Below are 19,879 nucleotides of genomic sequence, written 5' to 3' on the forward strand. Positions count from 1 at the left end.
GGTGGAATAAGAAGGGGATATCAAAAAGATCTCAAAGAGCCGCAATGGTCGTACGAACTAGTCTGTGAAACCATTTGGGGATGTTATCGCGCACTGATTTGAATCAGTGAGTATGAGAAGAAAAATCATCGCTGTATATTATGCCATATTTAATGGGAATAGACAGCCGGCAACGCAGAAGTAAATATTCGTTGGAATGATACCCTCCAGCTCCGAGCCTCCGACAACTTTGCCTAATTCTATTGCTACTCTTCCCTGGGATCTGGATGAATCGCTTGTCAGAAACAGGCGTTGCATTACCCCAGGTTAATAGTGATTTCTTCCAAGTTAAATAAAACTTTTCACATAGCGTTCAGGACTAAAAGGAATGTTCTCATCCGGTTATATTTCATCTGAAATAGGGACTTGTTTTTAGACAGTCCGGGCTTTTTATACCACCTTTTAATCATCCATCTTTCCTTTTCCTTCTTTTGCTTTCTTTCTCTCTTTCGATCATCGGACAAGTAGTATGAAACTGAGGGAAAACGCATCTCAAAACAGGGGACGCCAAAAAGTAGTACAGCGAATCCAAAAATCCAGCAGCAAGCTCAACGCACACACACGAGATTTTCCATCTCATCTCCCATATCCAAGCCTCTCTCCACCTCAGTCTCGAGTCTTTTTCAACCCTCCTCCACACGGACGCGATTTAGGAAAAGATGATATTCTTCAACTTCTCCTTCTCGCCGCTCTCCTCACACATACCCCTAAACACACCACCATCCTTGGCCCACAGCTCCTGCGGGCTGCCGTACTCGGCGACGGCGCCGTCGCTGAGGACGAGGATCCGGTCAAAGTCGGCAATCGTGCTCAGGCGGTGGGCAATGACAATCAGTGTCGAATCATTGAACTCCTCACGGATGGACCGCTGAATGAGCGCGTCGGTCGCCATGTCGACGGCCGAGGTGGCCTCGTCGAGGACCATGACTTTCGGGCGGGAGACAATGGCGCGCGCGAGGCAGAGGAGCTGGCGCTGGCCCTGCGAGAGGTTGCCGCCACCCTCGGAGATGGGGGAGTTGAGGTTGCGGAAGACGTTGACGTTCTTTTGCTGATCGATGGAGGGCGCCGCGCTGGATGATGGCTCGCTGGGCGTCGCGGGGTTCGAGTCGACGAGGTGCACGCGTTGGAGTGAGTCCTTGAGGTCGGCGTCGGCCTGGTTGTCAAAGGGGTCTAGGTTGGAGCGGATGGAGCCGGAGAAGAGGACGGGGTCCTGGGGGATGATGGCAAGTCGGGAGCGCAGCTCGTGGAGCTTGATCTTTGAGATATCGAGGCCGTCAACGAAGATGCTGCCCGAGCGGGCCTCGAGGAAGCGGAATAGCGCGAGGGTCAGGGACGACTTGCCGGCTCCCGTGCGGCCGACGACGCCGATGCGCTCATTCTTGTTGACACTGAAAGTGAGGCCCTTGAGAACGGGGGACAGGTCCTCGGCGTAGCTCACGACGAGGTTCTTGACCTCGAGCTTGCCCTCGGTGGGCCACGTCGCCGGAGGCTCGACGCCGCCTTGGTCCTCGGTCTTGAGGTCCGAGTACTCGACGACGCGCTCCGCGGCGTTCATGTCGAGCTCGATGTTGGCGTAGTGGCGGATGGACCAGACAATGGCCTGCGAGAACTCGAGCGCGAAGGAGAGGGTGAAACCGGCGAGAGCGGCGCCCATCGAGGGGCTGCCCAGGACGACGAAGCCGACGGCAGTTGAGAACATTGCGCCGATGAGCGACATGCGCCAGCCCATCCAGCGGTTGAAGAGCCACAGGTGCCATGATGCCATGCCGTAGTCGTCGAGGCGCGAATACATGGAATCAATGTACGTCTGGGCCTTGTCCGAGCCACGGATGGTCATCATGCCGACGAGCGTGGAGCCAAAGAGGTCGAAAATGGGGGACTTTGTCGTGCTCTCAAGTCTCTTGGCCGGCCTAGCGCCGGCGAGGTAGCGCATCGCGATCCAGACGGCAATGAGGAGCAGGATGAAGGCCAGGGGGATGATGAGCGGCGAGACGTAGAAGGCGGTGACGCAAATTCCGATCACGCTGAGGAAGGCGCCAAAGACGCCAGAGAGATCCATGCCGAGCCTGTTGTCGATGACGTTGAAGTCGGCAGTAAAGCGGTTCAGGACGCGGCCGGTAGGAACAGTGTCGAGCCATCGGAGCGGGGTGCGGAGCACGGTCCTGGTGATGCCCTCAAACATGCGGCGACTGGCCTTGTAGCTCATCACGAAGAAGTAGAAGAAGCGACCTGTGCCGAGGATGGCGGAGAACGCAGAGATACCAACGTAGACGCCCAGGTAGAACAAGGTATCCTTGTCCATGCTGATGCTGACATTTTGAGACGGAACGTGAAGTTCGCTGTGCTGGAGGGTAACGGCATAGGCGAATTGGTGTTGCGGTTGCTGGTTGAATGTCTTAATGGACTGCTCCGATGTGCCGGTCCAAATACGAAGCCACCATGATCTTCCTGTTCAGTTGTTAGCGCGATTCCTATCAAAGTCTGAAAGCAAAGGGGACTCACCAATGACGATGAACTGGTAGATGACAAAGAGAAGGAAACCGAAGCCCCACCAGGGTAAACCGCCACTCTGGCTCAGGTACGCAGCATAGACATGCTTCTTGATGGAGCCCTTCTCACGAGCCTCATCCTCGACAAACGCACGGGCAGCCTTGGAGGGAACCTTCTTCAGAACACCACCATCTCCGTTGAGCTCGGCGACCTCGGGAACATCGATATCAGAAGCCTGCTCCGAGTTGACGGCCGTGGCCTCCTCATCGGCGATCTCTTGGGATGACTGCTCGTGGCTCTTGATCATCTGCAGCGTTCCATCCTCGGTGAGCTCGGACAGGAAACCAGAGTGTTGGACAGTGCCGTCGCCCAGCTCAACGATAAACTTGGTCCTGGGCTCACAGAGAGCGACGTGGTGGGTGACGAGGATGCGAGTTCGACCCTGGCAGAGGTCGCCAGTAAGGCACTTTTCGTAGATGTGGCGGCCGACGTGGGCGTCAACGGCCGAGAAAATGTCGTCCAGGACAAGGATGCCGGCGCGAGAGTAGATGGCTCTGGCAAGAGTGAGACGCCACTTCTGACCGCCACTGAGGTTGATACCGTTGGCTCCTAACTCGGTCTTGTCACCGTCTGAAAGCATCTCCAAGTCCTTCTTCAATGCGCAGGCCTCGATGGTTTGGTTGTACCTCTCCTCGTCAAAGGGGAGTCCGAAGAGAATGTTGCTCCTGAGTGTGGCATTTTCGATCCATGGGATCTGGCCGACGAACGAAATGCTGCTCGGGATGATCCAGTTGCCACGGTTGGCCTTGTCGTCGTTTCTCTCGTTGATTGAGGGAGGCTTCGGCGCGTAGATGGTACCAGACAAGAGATCTGACTCGCCGAGAACGGCAGCCAGCATCAAACTCTTACCCGTACCAGTCTTACCAGAAATGACGGACAGCTCGCCAGCAGGGAAGGTGACGTCGATATTGCGCAAGATGAATCTGTCCTCGTCCTTGACCTCGTCGTCAACGGGCCAAGCAATAGTGGCGTTTTGGAAGGCCACATCGGATCCCTCAGTCACAGTCTTGGTCTTTTCGGGTCCGTTCAGATAGTCCTGCATTCTCTTGACAGAAATGTTTGCGTCGATGACGTCGGTAATGAGCTCGGGGAGGACGGCGAGGGTGACCTCGAGGTTCTTGAAGACACCGATACTGACGAAAGCAACAGATGGGATCAGGGTACCGTTGATCCATGCGTAAACAGCCAGGGAAACGGCGGCCAGAGCAATGGGGCTGGTAATCCACATGCCGAAGAGCACAGTATCACCCTTGAAAACCTGCCACAAGGCACCAAGTTCCTTCTCTCGCATGGCCAGGATGCGTTTCTCCCATTGAGGCTCGAGCGCGGAAAACTTGATCTGGCGCATGCCTACGAGGGCCTCGTTGACAACTGCCAACTTCTGGTCACGAATCTTCATGAGCTTATCCTGTGCCTTGGAGTACACCTTGGCATAGGAGAAGTTGATGGGAAGAAGAACAGCCCATGCGAGGAGTCCGGCACCGAGAGGACCCCAGCCAAGTAGGTAGACCAGGAACCAGATGGCGACAAGGAGCTTGGCAGCGCTGGATGGGAAGAGGAACTGGAAGGCGGCGAAATCGGAAATACGCTTGGCGTCGACACCAATCAGGTTGATTATGGCTTGCTTCGACTTGAGCACATTGTCGTCTTCGGCCTCTTCTTCATCGCTCTTCTTCTTCTTGTCATCCTTTGCGTCGGCCTCATCCTCCTTCTCGTCAGCTTCCTGCTTGGAAGCCGCCTTTACGTTCTTCCTTCGCATCGACTTCTCAAAGATGAGAGCAGAAAGGGCGCCCCTGAGGGGAATGCAGAGCTCGGCCCAAGACAGCCAGAACATGGTCGCCTCTACCCACGCGTCGGCGAGAATGACTAGACCGAGCCAGAAGACCAAAATCCAGATATCGGCTGGGAGATCTTCACCGGGCTTTCTACGTTGAAGAGTCTCAAGGATTTGAAGCGTGATCCATGAAGGGGCAAGATTCAAGAATGCCTTGGAAATAGCAATGGACCACTGGACGAACAAGGGTACTCGGTAGGCCCAGATGATGGACCACCATAGGTTGGAGTCTGGCTTGAAGTCGTACGACTTCCACGACGCGGCCGCATCTTCGGAGCGAGTCCAATGATCCGGCTTAGGCAGGTCAGATGCATCTAGATCCTTCTTCTTAGTGGCCATGTCGATAATTCCGCTGCACCAGCCCCAGGTGAAGCGGCTGTAGGCGGGAACTGTTCTGAGGCGGTCGACGACCTTGCCCTCGAAGTAGACGTCCGGTCTTCTGGGCAGAGTGACGCTCGTCACAATGAGGCCAACGGTCAGAGCTAGGCTCGCAATCTTGAGGCCGAAGGAAACAGGATTGGTGGACAGAAGCTGATCAAGCACCTTGGTATCCTGCAAGACCTGAACGGCGGCAAAGATCAAACCAGAAAGCCAAAGCCATAAGCCGAGGCTGTAGGCTTGAACAGAGTCATTTGACGCAGTGATGCTCACGGCTTGGAGGGCCAAAAGGATCTAGTTCATGTCAGCATTTAACCAAAAGAGGCGATATAGGGTGTGGATTTCGCGTACCGAGACGCCGGTTGAGAGCCATTCTGCAATGAATAAGCTATCATATTTACCGGTGTGAAGGGAGAGTGTTGCCAAGATGGAGTTTGCCAATGAAACGGCCAAACCCAAGAAAGCGAACAAGAAAATGAAGGTCTTGGGCCAGCGGTTGGAAAAGGCGGCAGATGACTCGGCCGTGGCTTTACCGTCCTTGTCCTCGTAGAAATGATCCTTGGGTTTGCGGGATTGAAGTTGTCTGACGAGTCCTGCAAGGGCCGGAACTGAAGTGAGAGCGATTACGCCCAAAGCAGCTCCGACCTCGATGAACAAGAGTGATTCATCTTGCATGATGACACCGAGGGTCAGGTGAGAGGCCTGAATGACTTTTCCAACAGGTCAAGCTCCAAGGCTGAAAATTGCTGACCTTTGGGAAATGTTTTGCAAGCCGCGATTTAGAATGCCCTCTGGTTGGCGTAGCGGCTTGTTAAAAAAACGGCGAAGAAGCGGTCGGGAAATCCACAACAACAAGGTTCAGGTTGGTTTGTAAGCTGCTTTATTCTGGAGACCAAATTCCGACTCGGTAAGGACTCTTGAGCTTCTTTGAAACTGAGATCGAGTACCTCGAGTAGGATACTCGACACCACTAAAAAGTGCTGACGTCGGATAATCTGCTTTCGGTTTCTCCAAATCGGGTGTCGGGTCCGGTTCGAGGAAACACGGATGGTTTGCGCTAGTCGCAGGTTTCACTTGTCTGATAGGGAAAAGAAGCCGGGGCACGGGGTGGGATGGCCTGTCTCTTCTCGTAGGAAATAATTGCGATTGCGAAGGACACTGAGGAAACAAAGATTGCGTGGTTCGGCTTAGTGGGCGCCGACACGGAGCCGGTTGGGGGGGTGTCGCGGTCTCAAAGCTTCGTTTCGCTGACGTCGCTGGTGGTCTTTTTCGCCTTTGCGCGCCTTTTCGACCACGCGCGGGTTTTCGGCGCAGTACGGCAGCGAGGAATTGGAGACACACGGGGACGGAGAGCGGCGGGGAAAGGGGTGGGGGCTAAAGGGAAGGGGAAGAACGGCGGAACGGGCGAGCCAAGAGTGACGGACGCCAGGAAAGCCTCAGGATTTAAGAAAAAAAATGAGGAAGGGGAAAAAGCTACTTCCAATAAGAAAAGAGAGAGAGAGAGAAAGAGAGAAATCTACTATGTACGATCCAAGGTACCTTAATAGGAACAAGGTTGAAGGAGAGGAAAGAGGAGCCACTTCTGCTCCCGCTTCTTGCTTACCCATCCAATTCACTAAATTTCTCATGAAGCTTACCCAGACACCCCCGATGCTGCCTGCCTGGTTGCAAGCGGCTGATGCCATTGGCTCATGGGCCCAGATGGCGTGCCGCATTTCGCATTTCGCAGTTCGCCTTTTCGATCTAGGAATCCGGAAGACTCCAGAGTCAGTTTGGGTGGACACCTCACCCCCCGGCCAGTTGGCGGCGGCGGCGCGCGCATTCCCATCCCCTGCGCTGCCGCCATTTTTTTTTTTGCTGACTGGGATCATTGATGCACGGAGCACCTTGCAGACCCCATCCCATCCCCATCCTTGACCCAGTGCCCCCCATCTTCATCCCAATCCACCACAGGCGCATGCTGCTACGGATACTGACACCCCAAGCACACTTTTCTTCCATCTTCTTGAACCCCCCACTTTGAGATGCACTCGGGAACCCAACTTTGAACTCGCCATCGTGATGCCCATGCTTGACCTGCCTCATCCTTACTGGGCAGCAGCTTGAGCTGCATCACTCTGCCGCGTCTTTGCCGATTTTCCTACATGCGCCGGGTGCCCGTCAGACGCGGGCGTGACGCTGTCGCCTAATGGCCCTAGGCAGCCAACGTCGACAATGACAAGGACGACAATGATGATGATGAAATACACCTCTAAGGGACAACGACGCCTAGATTGTTGCTCGCTGGCGACGGTAGATCGCTTGAGCTCCCCTCAATAGTCTCACACCCGCCATTGACGTATACCAAAATTGACACCTGTCAGACTGGCACCCGTTCGTCGTACTGTTTATCGCAGTGCTCTCTCGTCCATGAACCACATGAAGCCTCCCCTCATCATGTCGGCTCCTGACGCGGTGGTTGGCCGAAGATGCCGTTTCGCCGTTTGACTCACCGGCTGGAAGAGGGAAGCAGATGTGGCAGATCAGTCAATTGAAATTCAAGCGATGCCTGATGGAGGGTGGCGGGTGTGGGTTTCAACTTGGCAGAAGTTCCTTTCGTGGACCCTTCATGCTGATACGGCGGCCCGGGGTGGCCTAGCTAGCATACCTTACTTTGCCGTTATGGTGGCTGGAAGGCAGGAAGGCAGGCAGGCAAGATAACCACCTCACTTGCTCACGCACGCAAGCCGCAATAGCAATGGAAGCCCCCAAAAAAAAATAAAAAAATAAAGTGAAGACGGTACGGACACTTCGTAACAAATGGAAGGGGGTGAGCCTCGCGCTTGACGTCCCTGTTAGTACAGTAGCCTGAATGCAGTCATGCTGCACTAACATGGCCTGATGAGCATGCCCACAAAAGATTGCAGCTCTCCTTCTCGGCGCGCCTGGACGAACCCCCCATCCGCTTCCGCCTCGCTGGGTGCTATCCCAGTATGAACCCCGTATTCTGTCTTCAATCGAGGGGGCATTTTTTTTTTCTTCTCACTCTTCATCCTCTTTCAATTGCTTGGGCACATCGTACAGATCGCGTATGGCGTACGACGTGGTGATTGCCCTGCCCCAGCTGTCTGGATCGAGGCCAAACTTGGTACATTCGTCATGGCCTGGAATCTCCCCGCCTGCACCCCTTGCTTGCCGACCAGCCGGTTTCTCGTGGAAGCTGAATTCGAGACTTGGTATCTGTAATCTCAAAGGACGCAGAGGGAGGGAAGAGAAGTCCAGTCACAGTACTAGATTAGGAAGGAGAATTGGAGAGGGGCGGTGGTGGGAGGCTCTAATTTGCACAGGCGGGACTGCGCCGCAGCATATCATCCATGGATGGACGATGGGACTTGGGGAGAAGTTGGGAAGGGCGGTCAGACTAGTCCGTAAAGTGAGGAAGCAAACTATGAGGTGCGCTGTGGGTCCCTCGCCAGGCCCGGCCGGCCATGGGACCAAGGACCAAGGTCTGCCACTTGGTTCGAGTCGTGTCATGGGAACCGTTTTTCCCGCTTCCCGCTTCCTGCCGTTGCTAAATGCTGACTGCTCTCCTGTTTCTTCTTAGCGTGTTGCAACTCGAAGTTCAGAGACTTGTTGTCACATCGGACTCCTGGGAGACTGGTCTGGTCCTGATGCGTACAGGAGAGTTCATGTAGGAAGGTTTTCCGTGGCCCTTATGTTCATGTAGGGGACAAATATCTGACAATACCTATGTCTCCGTACAGAGGCAGAAACAATGACGCATAATCGGATAGCATGGGTTATCGTGGGTTTCGTTCTTTCTTGCTTGCTCCATACTCACCTAACCCTCGAACCTGCCTCAAAGGGGGTCTCCAAGTCTAGGCAGCCGCTGACACATCATCTCGCTTACAGCGCTCGGCTTCCCCAATACTGCCGCTAGCCTGCTACATCTTTATCATCTCCTTTTTCCTGGTCCTTGTTTTCCCGGTGAGTCTCCGTATCACGCTGCAAGGCGCTGCATGAAGGGTGCGGAAGAAAGGAAAAACAAAGTACTATGCAGCACAATGCGACCATCCCAATCTTGCTCTGATGGGCGTTCTCAATCCGTCGACCTGTTCGAGCTCGTTATCAGCAAGGGTCATGGTTGTTAACAGGCGTTTCCAACATGCTCCGCGTCCTGCTCGCGTCCTTCATCTGATCGAGTGTCGTTGGAAAAGACGCGGCGACTCGGGGACTTTGCTGCCTGCCAAGGCTGCCATCCCCGCAACGGGACTTTGCCTGGGTTGGATCTGGCAACGACGCGGCCTGATTTAATAGGAAGGTTCCCATGACGGGAGCTTATGAAACAACAAATCAGCCGCTTCCGAACTACTGGCTTGGTTGCATTCATTCATTCGTTCAATATCCTTTTCTCTCAATCGGCAGACTCGAATTGAGCGAGTGCGATTTGATTCATGATGTCGTCTGCGTCCCTCGGTATGTGGGCTGGAGCGGGGCGTGGGAGAGGCGCATCAAACACCGGCGGCCGACGTTTCGAAACGAACGTGTTCGGTGACATAATCAAGACGGGCCATTTTTTTTTTTGCGTTCGGGCGCCAACGGCCATGTGTAGCTTACGTTGTGTATCATGAATCGGCGGCGAGCGAGTCTTGTCGGTGAGGAAAGGTAGCCAAGTGCAGCCTTTCCTGCGCACGAAGACTGACTGAGGCGAAACCTCTCTCCCAAAAAAATGGTCATTTCATGTCTATGCAGGCGGGGCGAGTACCGGCGCAGTGTAACAGCCACGATTGAGGGCTCCTGTTAATACGTTTGTGTGATTGGACGAGCGAGTGACTGAAGTCTGCAGTGCTGCGTGACCTTGCTCATCGCCGACGTGTTGCAGGTTCTTGACGATGTCGGGACCGGTGATGATGCAAATTCGAGGTTCTTTCTACAAGTTAATGGAATTGTTCATTCGTGGTGAGAGCATCGCTGCGTGGTTGATGGTGGTGTAGTGTCACGAAAGTGAGGCAAAAGCGAATTGACCACGATTTGACTCAAAGGACGAACAATCCACCGACAATATGACTGTGCTGAGACATGCTTAGATGAAATGGTTCCTCATATGTGACGCCTCACGGTTGAGACCGATCGAAGTTGCAAGCCATTACTGATCCGCCAATATGCTTTACGCTACGACGCCGTGAACCTCCCCCCCCCCTCCCGGAGCTGGTGCAAATGATACAGGGCTGACCGCACGGGTAGGATAGCCTGTGGTGGACCGGGCCGTTTGGGCTGCAAACATTCTTTCCTTGGATCGGGTTTCAACAAAGAAATTCTCGATGACTCGATGAGTTGGGGAACATGACTCATTCCTGAAGATTAGAATTGAAAGGAAACTAGCGAGAATATGGTGCTAATGGCAAGTGACGATGATAAATCGCCTGTTTCTAGAGTAAAGCTCTCGGAATGCAAAGCAGTAGACAAGGGAACGGGGAGGGCCAAGTGATGGCTTGTGAGTCCGTGGGTCGGGGATGGAGACAAAGTGGAAATTCCAATGGCAATTTGCATTACCGATAGACGTACATTGATTGGCGGGGGCGCTTCAGCCCTGTATGTAGTAGAAATCTCACTCAGGCACAGGACACCAAGTTCGAGGCTCTGGTGGGGTTGCTAAAAACATAATAGTGTTGAAAGTGTACGGATATTGCTTCTTCAAATGCAGAGTCATGGGGGATTCGTCTCTTATTTAGATACGGGCAAGGCACGAGTATGAAAAGTTGCCTCAACTAAGAAGGGGTTGTTGACGAATAGAAGTTTGTATGTATTGAGACGAATGAACAATTATTTGGTAGGGTGGGAGTGGTGGCAGCAAAGTTGAAACCACAGAGACATTGTGTAAGAAACAGGGAAAAGTCTCTGAGAAGTAGAAACGTGTCAGTAAAAGCCCGAGAGACTTGAGTTAGAGAACCCTTTTTGGAATCTGGGCAAAAGTCCTTTCGTGTCGAGGTGTTGCGCCGATTGCTTCAAACCGCCCATGAGTGCGTCGATCCTGCCAGCACCTTGCAGCGCATGAGACTGTACCTAAGCCAATCACGGCCGGTCGGAATAATTACATTAAGCTGCGTCCTGGGTGACATTGGAAGTGTATTGACATAATACGGCTATTTCCCATCAACGAGACTGAAAGGCTTGCGACCACTTGCATTCAGCCCGATTTAGAACAAGTGTTTACGTGGTACAAACCCTTCGCCCTGACACACCAAAAGATGAGGAGAAAAAATCAAAGATTCACGCTCTTCTCAAAGTCCAAGGATCCCAGCAGTCCAAAGCATCTTGGGGAACAGCTACGACCAATCAAACGAGGCTTGATGAACCAAACAGTGGACTACTCCTCCTCTGACATTCTCTGACGGAGCTGTCTGATTGGCCACACTCGCCTCCCAGCGCCTCATGGCCAGCAGCTTCCCTGCCGTTTCCCTGCTCCCGGCTGCCCTCCCCGATTTTCTCAAGGTGCAAAGCCCAGCAGGTCATCTCTTCCAGGTAAGGTAAGCTAAGGTAGGTAAGATGATGCCGCAGCTGCGACAGACTATGCAGATCTGGTTGCTGTAGCGGCTGTCGAGCCTACCGCAACACTCAATGTACCGTCGTTAAACTTTAGGTAGGGTGGAAAACACCAGCCCGGTACAGGCGGCGGGTGCAACAGGAACAATGGGTGGGCGTCCTCAACTCCTTGCTGTCTTTGCAGCAGCGCGCGCGTTGGAGCCGTCTGAGCTCCTGCAAGCCGAACCAAACCACACCAAACTCCACCCTGGCCTGCTCGGGAACGACCTTTCATCCATTCTTGCGCCCTCGTGACAATCAATTCCCTGCCAAGTTTAATTGATTTCCCATTTTCACTTTTTTCTTTATCCTCTCTCTTGGTCCATACAATTCTAAAGCCTTGTGTGTCGTTCCACTCGGTACTAAACGTCCCACCAATCCAACCCAACATCTGCCATTGAGGTTCCCGCTCAGCAGCTGCGAATCGACACTGCTGCAAGAGCTGTTGCCATCGACCAATCTCCCGAGCTGCTGTTGCCGAGCTAAGCAGAAGCTCGACCTCCTCAGCCTGCCCACCCCTCATCCACCTCATCCCACCGCGAGCGCCGCACGAAGCTTCCCGACTCGAATCGACGATCGGATTTAACCCCCGATAAGCTCCTCGGCACGTCCAGCTCGGTCATATTTTATCCTACAAAGTCCCATCGTACGAGCCCATCATCACACATTTTCGACCGTCCACGATCCCGCACATGTCTCGAGACGGCCGTATACATACGCAGTCACGATGAAGAGCACGCCGCTTATCATCAATTGGCATGACCAGAATGCCCCAGTCTACTCGGCCCATTTCGAGCCCAACGGCAAGGGCCGACTAGCCACGGCTGGAGGAGACAATAACGTGAGGGTACGTCAAACGTCTAAACTGGCGAGCATGCCACCTGTCCCACCCGTGGCTTCGCAAGGCTGACACGGACACCAGCTATGGAAGGTAGACAGTGATGGAGAGGATCGAAAGGTGGACTACTTGTCAACCTTGAGCAAGCACACACAAGCAGTCAACGTCGTTCGATGGGCCCCCAAAGGTAAGAAACCAATTTCAGACGCCTCGTCTTCCCCTCGCTGACCTCCCCTTGTACAGGCGAGATCCTCGCTTCCGCCGGCGACGACGGCAATGTCATCATATGGATCATGTCCGAACACAGCGGCCCCGCCTTTGGCAACGAGGGCCTCGAGGATAAGGAGACTTGGAGAACCAAGCACATGTGTCGATCTAGCGGATCCGAAATTTACGACCTCGCCTGGTCTCCTGATAGCTCTTATTTCATCATTGGGAGCATGGACAACATTGCCCGAATCTACAATGCCAGCTCAGGTACGTTTCCTCACTGTTGACGGTCTTTTCTACACCCGTCTCTAACCAACACAGGTACTCTCGTGCGCCAGATTGCCGAGCATAGCCACTACGTCCAGGGAGTAGCGTGGGATCCTTTGAACGAATATATCGCAACCCAGTCCTCCGACCGATCAGTCCACATCTACTCGTTGAAGACCAAGGATGGCCAGCACACACTCAGCGGCAATCATGATGACAAACCTTCCAAAATCGCGAGTCACAACAAGAGTGACTTGCCGCCGCGCCGCATATCCTCCAGCAGCCCTGCGCCTCCTGACTTTGGCATGAGGACCCACCTTACTGTCGAACAAGCCATAGGATCTCCGGTGCCCTCCGCCCCCGGAACTCCCACGTCAATCGCGTTGCCGATGAACCCGCCTAGTGTGATAAGCCATAGCAGGAGGTCGTCGTTTTCGTCTAGACGCTCGCCGTCACCCGCTCCGTCTATGCCGCTGCCGGCTGTAATGCCCATGGAACCATCGCCGAAACCTCACCCCTCTGGTGGCCTCGGCATGAAGAATTCAACGCTCTACGCCAATGAGACACTTTCATCCTTTTTCCGACGCTTGACTTTCACCCCAGATGGCAGTCTTCTGCTTACTCCAGCTGGCCAATATCAAACTCAACACAGCTCAGAAGGAAATGCGAAGCCCACATTTGAGGTCACGAACACTGTCTACATTTACACCAGAGGTGGCATCAATAAGGCACCGATTGCGCACTTGCCTGGTCACAAGAAGCCTTCTGTCGTGGTGAAGTGCTCACCAATCTTTTACTCATTGCGGACATCACCCCCTGTAACCAAGCATATCACCATCGATACGTCGTCCTCCGAAGATCCCATCCCAGCATTGCCTGAACCAGTCTCGAAGCCGGTGACATCTGCTTCGGTCATGGACCCGCCTCCGCCGCCAACCTCAGTCCCCGAGTCTATCTCTACACCAAACAAGGCCGAATCTGGCGCATCTACCCCTGGCCCCAAGGCAGCTTTTGCTTTGCCATACAGGATGATCTACGCCGTTGCGACTCAAGACGCCGTCCTTCTCTACGATTCTCAGCAGCAGACGCCTATCTGCATAGTCAGCAATCTTCACTGCGCGACGTTCACGGATCTGGCTTGGTGAGCTTTCTTGTACTCTTTCAACTGAGGCGATGCTAACTCTACGCGCAGGTCAAGCGATGGACTCACTCTTCTGGTCTCATCCTCAGACGGATTCTGTTCGACCTTATCTTTCTCACCCGGTGAGCTGGGCCAGATCTATCAAGGAGATTTGCCCACTGCCAAGAACCCAACAGCTGGAAGCACAGGAGCGAGTACGTTGTCGAACCAAAACACTCCGGTTCCTGCTCCGAGCTCAACATTCGCCTCTGCATCTCCGTTTCCGAATGGCTCTGGTCATCATCACCGGAACTCGACAAGCTCTTTCACCGCTCCATCACCTCCACCTGCTGGATTCGTCAGCCAGCGGCCTCAGTCGCCTGCTCGATCAAACTCTACTTCGTCTGTGGCGACTCAGTCATCGAATGTGGTGACAAACCCCCCCTTGATTGTGGGCAGCGTACCTGGCATAGCCGTTTCCAACTCTACCAAGGTCACGGGCGTCCCCATCACAACGCCACCAGAGACGCCGAGGACCAATGCTGCCACGAGCTCGGCTGGTGGTGCGCTGGCCGTTGGTCCGGCAGCAAGCGGAAACAAGCGCGATGCGAGCGAAGGAGAGAAGGAGGAGGGTAGCGAGCCCAAGAAGAGGCGAATTGCACCTACCCTAGTGGAGCAGAAGCCGTAGAGGGCACCAGCTACTGTATGAGTGATCGAACCTTGTCCTGTACAATGAAATATGGGGAAAAGCGTTGCTTAGTTGGAGAATATGGGAATAAAGCAAATGTTGCAAGCTCTGATGGGCGGTGGGAGCCTTGATAGGTTGGAGCAAAGGCATCGGATACTTGCGCGGAGGTTGCACTCGCGAACGAATTTGTTTGCATGGCATGGCGTTGCTCGGGTATAACAAGGGCTATAGCGATATCTCTATAGTCATTTGAATGAGGTGCCCTATTCACAAGGCCATGGTCAGACATCGTTCGTGAATTTGTGGATCTCTGAAGGCAATGGCAATAGAAATGATGAGCCGCACGGTAGTGATGATCAACATTGAGAATTGCTGACGGAAGCATGTGGGGTCCGTGCAACGACATACCAACTTTTGGTGGAAATTGTCACTTTTCATAGCGAGATGTAGAACATTTCAGGAGCCTCTGAAAAATGACTGTTTCTCGTCGATATTCTGTCATTGCCTCTCAAGGTCTTTGTATACACAAGTAGCCTATATACACGATTTGAAACTGCTTTTTGCGGTGTCGAATACCCGTCAAGTGGAGATCCCATCATCATCATCATCATCATCAGTGAGGCCATGGCATCGAAACAACCGCCCGACTCAAGTCTCATTGAAAACCCTTTTATCAAGAAGCGCAATCTAGGATGGAGGTTGGAAGTCCCGGGTTCAAAGCTCAAGGACGACGGAAGGGAAGGTCAGAGCGAAGGAGATGAGCAGCCAAAACCACTGAACAAAGCCAGCAACGGGCAGAGTCAAGATCACCTGCTACTATTTTACTCACCATCCCATAAGGCCGGACCAAATCTCTCAGCGGCGCTGGAATCCGGCGCCGCAACGCAACCCGACCCGACAACCCACTTCTTCACCCACCTAGCAAAACGGACGCTCGACCCCTACCCGGCGCGCACGCCGCACCTGTCTCCACAGTCCGACGGTGCGTTCAGGACGCTCTTTTCCTCGCATGCAGGGTCGCGGCAGGGTGCGCACTTTGTGGTGCACCAGCACGACCACCCGATCGCGGGCGTGCACTACGACCTGCGGCTGCAGGTCAACCAGACGAGCAGTGTTAGTTGGGCGGTCATGTACGGGTTACCTGGGGACGCGAACTCGAAGAGGTTGAATCGGAATGCGACGGAGACGCGGGTACATTGTCTTTGGAATCACGTTGTTGAAGTGGGGGCGTTGGGGACGGGGAGCTTGGTTGTTTGGGATTGTGGGTGGTTTGAGGTTCTGGGGAGCAGGAGAGGGAGGGGGGGAGGGCCGGCTGTTGATCCGGATTCTGGAGGGGAGGATGTTGATAATGAGGATGGAAGGGATGAAGATGAAGAAGGGGGGGTGACAGAGCAAGAGAAGTTGGCGAGAGCTTTTGGGGAGAGGAAGATTCGGGTTCGGTTACATGGGAGTAAACTGCCCGAGAGGTACGTATTGAATTTGAGGCTTCCTAGGGGAGAGGACGCGGAGGGGAGGAGGAAGAGCGCGAGGGCGCTGGGGAGGCCTGCGAGGAAGAGGAGGCGCGGTGGCGGGAAGAAGCAGACGTATGTCGTCGAGACTAGCTCTGACGGGGAGGGCTCTGGTGGTGAAGGGGACGGTGATGTTGTTCCAGATCCTCTCGACGGTAGTGACGAGGGAGAGAAGGGCTTATCGGCCGTGGAGCGGGAGATTCGGGAGGTGGAGGACGAGCACGTCAGGAGAACGAACGCGTACAAGGGGGCGGAGAATAGCGTCGGGAGCGTGTATCAGCGGCGGTGGTATCTTTCGCTCGACCGGGAGGCGTGTGGGTTTGAGAGGAGGAGTGTTGGGGGGAAGCGGATCTGGGTTTTGAGGGATGATGGTGGTGGTGGCGGCGTTACTGGTGGCAGTGGCGGCGGGGAGAATGGAGGAGGCGGTGGTGAGGCTGACGAGACTGGGAGGCTGAGTTTTCCGTTCTATGTGAGGGGTCCCGAGGTGGAGAGGAGCATTGTCACCGGACGGAGGGGGGATGAGGTTTTGAGGGACGAGGGGGTTGAGGGGTTTGTGAGGAGGAAGGGGTGGAGGCCTGTTTTGGATTGAGGCATACGATTCCACCTCGGGTTGATGGCACGGGCAATGTGGACTAACCTTGGTAGTGACGAATATGTATGTTGGAGACGATTGAGCAGGGAGGGTTGAGGCGATTTGTACCTAGGATGGCGTATTCACCACCTGCTGCCCTGTGAATTGATTTGACGTCAACGTTGCTTGAAAAACTCAATGTGGATAATCATCGCAATGAAATCATCCGATGCAATCATCGACTGATACAACAGGCAACCCACCCTTCGTGCTTCCCCACCTAGGCAACCACAGATTAAAAGCGAGATCTCTCTCCTCCGAGACTCAACTCGCTTCGCCCGGAGCTGACCTAATCATTCCCTCCGAGCCCATCCACAGGACAACGGGGTCATACTATGCGCAACGTCGAGTGTCCCTTGTCCTGCATCATGATGGCAAAATCCTGCTGCTCCAGCATCCGCCCATACTCCCCCGCCAACCTCCACCGCGAGCCCAGCCTCTCCAGGCACCGCTTGATGGCGTTCATCTCGTCCTCGCACTCCAGGGTTCCCTCCTCCCGCAGCAGCCAGGCGAGGGTATTCGCAGCGCCGTAAAACGCGTCCAGGATCAGAGGGCTTACGCTACCAATATCTCCACCGCCTTGGCTACTATTGTTGCTGTTGTTTTTGTTGCCGTCGGTTTCACTTTCCCTCACTGTTTGGGAGACGAGGAGCAGCAGCTCTTCCGCCAGGACGGCAATATCTTTGCTGATCTTGAGAAGCACGTCAACGGAACGGGCCTGCTGCGCCGTCTCCTCGGGGGTCTTAAGGCGGCCGTCAGGACTCGAGGGGCAGCAGTAGAAGTCGTGCAGCAGGACGGCCGCGGAGAGCAGCACGCACCGCGGCGCCAGGAGGGGCAGCGGCTGCAACACCACTTCTCCCACGGGCTGCAAGTGCTCCAGGTTCGAGAACAGCGTCGCGGACAGGGCGTTGGCCTCGGCGATGGTGTCGGCTGGCGAGGCGTTTGGGTTCTGTTTGCGGTCCGAGGTCGCTTTGCGGACGTGGGTGATGACTTTGCCGGCGATGAGGGCGGAACGACAGAGGGAGGAGAAGGGGGCCGGCTGTGATGGTGGCGGGGAGGTGACGTTGTGGTGGACTGCGCGGCCGACGCGGCCTTCGTCCTGGGGATGTATTAGTCTAGCTGTGGCCGTTGTTCAGGGAAGTTAGGAGCATTTGGGGCAAGAAGGGCGTACCCAGATCTTGTCGTCTACGGGATACAACTCGTTGTCTTGCGGCTCGGGGGAGAGGTAGCGCTTTTTGTTGCCGAGGCAGATGATGCGGTCGAGGCTGATGATTGCCCACCATGTCCGCGACCGCTCTTCCAACTCGGTCCACGTTGTCTGTTCCCAAAAGAGAAAACGTCAACTGTCGTGCACAAGATTGCTTCAAATGGAAAGTTTTTTCAACTGTTGCATACGGGCGAACTCAGAATAACGTTTCCCTCGTGGAAGCTGGGCAGGCCGAGGAAATCGGCATATCGCACGCAGGTGGCGATGGTAATCCACGCGGCCGGGTACATGCCGTGCGCATACTCAAAGTAGGCGATGAGGGTCATTGACTGCAGGACCATAACCGAGGTCGCGCCACCGTTCTCCAGAAGGGACATGAAGCGCTTCGCGGCGCGGTAGATTGCGTGCTGGGACGTCGCGAGGATGTCCGTGGGACGGGTGGCCATGAGTTTCATTGCGAGAAAGAGCATGGCCAGGTCGGGCCCACCCTGGCTAAGGGCGACGCCCATATTCATACGCTTCTTGGAGACGATGGGGAGCCAGGTGTGGATGGTGGTGAAGTAGGCGTTTACCGAGTGTTGGATCGCGTAGCCGTCGCCGAGATGGTGCAGAACTTCCTGCGCAGATTGTCAGAGGGAGGAGGAGAGAGGATTTTAAATTTTTTTAAAATTGCCATCACGAATGGGCGCGTTCCTGAGCTAATCAGTACATTGCTTGCTTGGCACGTACATTTGGGATGTCGATGACGGGTCTCGGGAGGGATTGATTCAGGCATTCAAAGGAAGCAAGGTCGAGGAAGGCGTCTGGCGAGTATTGAGCCGAGGACTGCTGTTCCCAGAGCGGTTCAACGGGCGCGAAGACCGAGACAGCAGACGGCGTCTCCTCCATACCTCCTCCGGCAGACCCTGAGGCGGAGCTCGATCTAGGACCCTGACCGGGCCCCGGTGTGCCGCTGCCGTTGCCGATCCCTGAGGATATGGATGTGGGCGTGCTGTTCCTAGTGTTGAGCCGGCTCTCGAGCTCGTTGAGCTTCAGTTGCAGGGCAGCAAAGTCATCGGCGGTCGGGGCGGTCGGGGCGGGCTCGGCGTAGTCGCACCGGCGGTCCAAGCGGGTGCATAACCCGCACGCCGGGCGGGCCTTGTCGCATTTTCGCTTCTGTCGCTTGCAGCTACCGCAAGCCAGCGGGGCCTTGGCGTCGGGTGCGTAGCGGTCTCTGGGCATTAGGAGGAGGGACATGTTTTGGCCACGGGCTATGCTTCATGGCGATTTGCAGTTGGGAGGAGAGAGATTGCGCTGAAGCTAACCTTGCTCAGAAGGGACGTTGCTGACGGACACTGCTAAAATGGGTCACGCGCGATGAGATGTTTCGGGATAAGTAAGGTGGAATTACTTTACGGCTTAAGAATCAGATTTTTGGTCAGTTACTCTACACAGGCTGCAATGATTTGCAAAGTTGTCATTCCGTCCTCATGATCACCGTACTCTGAAAGGCATGTAGTTGCTTTGAGCATCAGACGTTGGGGGTTCAGAGACCGATAGAGGTTGGCTTGGCCGGGCTGGACGTTGACTGGGCCGAGCTGTGGGGCCGATTCTTTCCGCCGCTTCACCGCTGCACACCCGCCCGCCATCACCGTGGCAGCCAGCAGTGTAAACAGCTCTATGGGGGAAATATTGGTTTAAACACTGCCTTTTCGATCTAGTGGAGACAATTCGATAATGCTGATCAACGTCGACAATGCCCACGCAGCTCAGCTGTCAAATGGCGCAGGCCAAGCATTGCCTGAGCCCATCCTCGATAAGGTAATCCAGCGGACGGACGGCATGGATCATGTCGAACGATGGTGGGGTTGGGGATGCCCTGTCCTTGTCGTGGGAATTTCAAACCGACACCCGCCGCCGCAGCACCCCAGAAAAACATGTCCGGGATGGACCCCTGTGCTAAGCCCCAATGCCCCTTATTTGAGCTGGATAACGAGGCGGGCAAGCGGGCCATTATGTTTGTTCGACGGGTAAGTAAACATGACCCAATGAGTAATTAATCTCTGGGA

The 19,879-nt window shown here is 54.7% G+C and overlaps 3 protein-coding genes across 3 annotated transcripts; 1 reads left to right on the top strand and 2 right to left on the bottom strand.

The window, feature by feature from the left end:
- Positions 1-688: 688 nt before the first annotated feature.
- Positions 689-5,476, bottom strand: CORC01_07984 (ABC transporter; the record flags this gene model as incomplete). Its single annotated transcript, XM_022619619.1, has 3 exons — positions 689-2,487; positions 2,542-5,095; positions 5,153-5,476. 3 exons carry the CDS (start codon positions 5,474-5,476, stop codon positions 689-691), a joined length of 4,677 nt encoding a protein of 1,558 aa, XP_022473823.1.
- A 6,613-nt stretch (positions 5,477-12,089) lies between these two features.
- On the top strand, positions 12,090-16,582 carry CORC01_07985 (WD repeat domain-containing protein; the record flags this gene model as incomplete). Its single annotated transcript, XM_022619620.1, has 6 exons — positions 12,090-12,209; positions 12,285-12,387; positions 12,444-12,677; positions 12,732-13,818; positions 13,870-14,481; positions 15,070-16,582. 6 exons carry the CDS (start codon positions 12,090-12,092, stop codon positions 16,580-16,582), a joined length of 3,669 nt encoding a protein of 1,222 aa, XP_022473824.1.
- A 370-nt stretch (positions 16,583-16,952) lies between these two features.
- Positions 16,953-19,067, bottom strand: CORC01_07986 (fungal specific transcription factor domain-containing protein; the record flags this gene model as incomplete). Its single annotated transcript, XM_022619621.1, has 4 exons — positions 16,953-17,723; positions 17,796-17,942; positions 18,020-18,448; positions 18,561-19,067. The coding sequence occupies 4 exons, from the start codon at positions 19,065-19,067 to the stop codon at positions 16,953-16,955; spliced, it is 1,854 nt and encodes a 617-aa protein (XP_022473825.1).
- Positions 19,068-19,879: the final 812 nt, after the last annotated feature.

This window comes from Colletotrichum orchidophilum, assembly GCF_001831195.1.
Source record: "Colletotrichum orchidophilum strain IMI 309357 chromosome Unknown Scaffold_66.1, whole genome shotgun sequence".
In the NCBI taxonomy this organism is placed as follows: Eukaryota; Fungi; Ascomycota; class Sordariomycetes; order Glomerellales; family Glomerellaceae; genus Colletotrichum; species Colletotrichum orchidophilum.